The sequence below is a fragment of the Lathyrus oleraceus genome, chromosome 6, assembly GCF_024323335.1.
Source record: "Lathyrus oleraceus cultivar Zhongwan6 chromosome 6, CAAS_Psat_ZW6_1.0, whole genome shotgun sequence".
NCBI lineage: Eukaryota > Viridiplantae > Streptophyta > Magnoliopsida > Fabales > Fabaceae > Lathyrus > Lathyrus oleraceus.
In genome coordinates, this window is record NC_066584.1 from 15,900,328 (window position 1) to 15,905,040 (window position 4,713).

General features: G+C 37.2%; 1 protein-coding gene across 1 annotated transcript; it reads right to left on the bottom strand.

Moving 5' to 3' along the window:
- Positions 1-712: 712 nt before the first annotated feature.
- LOC127093714 (uncharacterized) lies at positions 713-1,366 on the bottom strand. Its single transcript, XM_051032627.1, has one exon. It carries the CDS (start codon positions 1,364-1,366, stop codon positions 713-715), a length of 654 nt encoding a protein of 217 aa, XP_050888584.1.
- Positions 1,367-4,713: the final 3,347 nt, after the last annotated feature.

The following is a 4,713-nucleotide window of genomic DNA, read 5'->3' on the forward strand; positions in this document are numbered from 1 at the left end:
TGAAACAAAATCAATCACCCAACATTGACAACAAACAATCCAATTAATTTTATGATTCTAAAAACAACAATTCATCATTCCCACAATTCAATTATTAAGAATATCACCATAATCATGAACGTAGAAGAAAAACACAAAACCTACATGGCATAATCTACCCACCATCATCATGTTAACCCTTAGATAATCAGAATCCCACCCTTACCTTAGAGTTTATAGCAATAGATTCTTTGACCTTCAGAATGGTGAATCTCCCTTTGAGCCCTAGGCTCTTCTTCTCCATTTCTCAGTTTCTTCTCTTTTCTCCCAAATGATACATACTTTGAGTTTCTATCCCAAATCCCCTTTTCTATTTCCATTTTTTTTATTTTTTTATTTTTTTATTTTATTAACTTATTATATTATCACCAATTTCTTAATAATAATAATAATAATAATAACATATTCTAATTAAATTAATTAAATTAATATTCATCTAATATTAATTAACTAACTAAATAATAACTAATATAACTAATTAGTTTTACTCACCACACCATCCTTTCTATACTTTTACTCACACACTCCTCAACACCTTAATTTCTAAGGCAACTACCCCACACCAAGGGTAAACAACTCATCAAAACACCAATCAACACAACACAAACATAAATATCACATAATTAAACTACAACAATTAATTTAATTAAAATTGGGGCTTTACAACTCTCCCCTACTTAGAATATTTTCGCCATCGAAAATTACTTGAGACGAACAACTCTTGATACGATTCTCGCATCCTGTTTTCTAACTCCCAAGTCATATTTCCTCCGGCAGCGCCTCCACACACTACCTTCATGAGAGCAGTCACTTTGCCTATCAATTGTTTCAGTTCTTGATCATCAATCCTTATAGGCAGAGCCTCAACTGTAAGGTTATCCCTTACCTGAACATCATCCATCGGAATCATATGTGACAGATCGGGAACATACTTCTGAAGTTGTGAAACATGGAACCCATCATGTAGATTTGACAAATTTGGTGGAAACGCCACTCTATATGCAACAAGTACAACTCGCCTGGATATCTGATACAAACCAATAAACCGAGGAGTAAGCTTCCTCGACTTCAAAGCACGTCCTACACCAGCCACCGGAGTGACTCTCAAGAATATATGGCCTCCCTCTTGAAACTCAAGATCCTTTCTCCTCTTATCATGGTAGTTATTCTTCCTACTCTGTGAAGCTTTCGTCTTCTCCCGAATAAGCTTCACCTTCTCAATAGTCTGTTGGACAATCTTAGGTCTAAGCACTACACTCTCACCATATTCATGCCAACACAAAGGTGTCCTGCACCTTCGACCATACAAGGCTTCAAAAGGTGTCATTCCAATACTAGAATGGAAACTGTTATTATACGTGAAATCAATCAACGACAATGACTATCCCAAGCATTTCCTTGCTCGAGAACGCAAACTCTCAACAAGTCTTCTGATGACTGAATAATCCTCTCTGTCCGACCATTAGTCTGTAGATGATAAGCTGAACTTAACCTCAACTTCAAACCCAAAGCTTCCTGCAAACTCTCCCAAAATATAGAAGTGAACCCCAGATCTCTATCCAACACAATACTCAACGAAACTCCACGCAACTTCACAATCATACAGATATATATCTCTGCCAACTTCTGCATAGAAAAACTGATGTTAATCAGAATAAAATGAGCCGACTTCGCTAGTCTATCTACAATTACCCCAATGGCATCATGCCCTCTCATAGTATTCGACAACCCTGACACAAAATCCATAGAAATGTTATCCCATTTTCATTCTGGAATATCCAATGGTTGCATCAATCCTGCAGGTTTCTGATGTTCAACCTTTAATTTCTGTCAAGTTAAACAAGCATAAACAAACTGAGCCACATCTCACTTTATTATAGATCACCAAAAGATCTTCTTCAGATCCTGATACATCTTAGTAACTCCTGGAAGAATACTCAATCTACTTCAATGACTTTATTCTAAAATCATCTTCTTCAACTCATCTTTTTCAGGAATACAAATTTTGTCTCTGAACCTCAACACACCTTGTTCATCCAATTTGAAATCATTACTTTCAGTATGATTACTTCCAACCATCGAGTCCACCAATTTCACATCCAACTTCTGAATCTCTTTAATATTATTAAGAAACTCATTGTTGATCTTCAACATACCCAATATCATACTATGTGGTGTCAACTTACACACCACACTCATTTTTCTAAACTGTTCAATCATTTTCAATTATCTAACCATCATAGCATACATATGCAAAGACTTCCGACTTAAGGCATCAGCCATGACATTCGCCATACTGGGATAGTAATTCAATCCAAAGTCATAACCCTATAAGAATTCCAACCATTTACGATGTCTCATATTTAATTCCTTCAGATCAAACAAGTATTTCAAACTCTTATGATCACCAAACACTTCAAATCTGGAACCATAAAGATAATGCCTCAAAATTTTTAACACGAACACCACCGCAACCAACTCCAAATCATGAGTAAGATAGTTTCTCTCATGAACCCTCAATTATTGTGAAGCATAAGCCACAACCTTGTCATCTTGCATTAGCACACCACCTAAACCCATCAATGACGCATCACAATACACCACAAACAGTTCATTTGGTTCAGGTAAAATCAAAATTGGAGTTGTAGTCAACCTTTTCTTCATCTTTACAAAATTGTTCTCACAATTAACATCCCTCACAAACAGTTTACCTTTACAGGTCAACTGAGTTAACAGAAGTGCCAACTTGGAAAAGCCTTCAATAAACCTGCGGTAATAACCAGTCAAGCACAAAAATCTTCTAATCTCTGTCACCGACTTCAGAACCTCCCATTGTAGAACAACATCTACCTTGGATGGATCCACAATAATACCACCACCTAAAATAACATGACCAAGAAAGTTAACGTCTTTCAACCAAAATTCACACTTCGGCAACTTAGCATAAAGCTTCTTCTCCTTCAACACTTGCAATACAACTAACAAATGCTCAACATGTTCTTCTTCTGATTTAGAATAGATCAGAATGTCATCAATAAATACCACAACAAAACTATCCAAGTAAGTATGAAAGATACGATTCATGTATTCCATAAATACTTCGGGTGCACTAGAAACACTGAACCACATCACCAAACACTCATAGTGTCAATAACGAGTTCTAAACTCCGTCTTCTACACATCTTCATCTTTCACTCTGATATGGTGGTAACCTGACCTCAAATCAATTTCGCTAAACACATGTGTACCCACCAAATGATCCATCAAGTCATCTATTCTCGTAAGTGGATACTTGTTCTTAATCGTCACTTTATTCAATTGCCGGTAATCCACGCACAACCTCATGCTACTGTCTTTCTTCTTTACCAACAACACTGGAGCTCCCCAAGGTGACACACTTGGTCTCACAAACCTCTTCTCTAGCAAATCTTCTAATTGTTTCTTCAACTCTGCTAACTCCGATGCAAACATATTGTATGGTGCCATGGAACAAGGTCTGGTACCAGGGACAAGATCAATAGAAAACTCCACCTCTCTCTCTGGAGATATATCTAAAATTCCATCTGGAAACACCTCTGGAAAATCCCTTACTACCTGCAATTCATCAATCACTTCCTGACTCTTAGCAGATAACGTCGCAAATAACACAAACACCTGAGCTTCCTCTTCCAAGAGCTCCTTCAACTCTCTAGTAGACAAGAAACCAACTTCTTCCTACTCACCAGGAGTAAGAAACTGCACCAAATTATTATAACAATTGATATAAACATGATTGAACTCCAACCAGTTCATCCTTTAGATAACATCAAGATTCTCCAATGGAAAGAGAATAAGATCAATGCTAAAATATTTATCAAAGATTAATATAGGATAATTTAAAAAAACTGAAGTAGTAGTCATCGAACCTTTAGCAGGAGTTTTGATAACCATTTATCCACTCATATAAGACACAACAAGACCTATCATTTTCACACAGTCAACAATAATAAAAGAATGAGTAGCATCAGTATCGATAATAGCAATCAAAGGCATATTATTAATATATCATATACCTCTGATCAACCTTTCATTACTGGAAGTATGAGTCCCAATCAGAGCGAACATATTTCCTCCAGTTGAAGCTTTCTTAGGCTTCAGACAATGAGTGATGATATGTCATGGTTCACCATAGTTGTAGCAAGTCACTGCATTCTCTTTGCAATCAGCAATCGAATGCCTTGACTTCCTGCACTTGTAACACTTCTTCACATCACTCTTGCATTCACTGACACGATGACCCAACTCACCGCACCTATAGCACTTAAGAGAAGTATGAGCATCTCCCCTACTTGGCCTCTTACCATCAATAACCCTTTGTTTACCTTTATCAGCTGGAGCACTATATGGCTTCCCATGGTTCAGATTCTGCTTTCCTTTTCTCTCGCTCAACCCCTTGTAGTGAGCCGACCGAGCCTTATTATCATCCTCATAGATTCTACAGCTGTTCACCAACTTCAGAAACCTCATGATCTGTTGGTATCCAATCACCTGCTTAATCTCAACACACAAACCATTCTCAAATTTGATACACTTCGAGAACTCAGCAGTCGCCTCACTGTAATGAGGTTAAACTTAGCAAGCTCCACAAATTTGGCAGCATACTCAATAATCGACAAGTTACCCTACTTCAGCTCC

Bases quoted from the DNA above. Each gene is read 5' to 3' on its own strand.
- LOC127093714 (XM_051032627.1), bottom strand. From the start codon at position 1,366: ATGACACCTTTTGAAGCCTTGTATGGTCGAAGGTGCAGGACACCTTTG.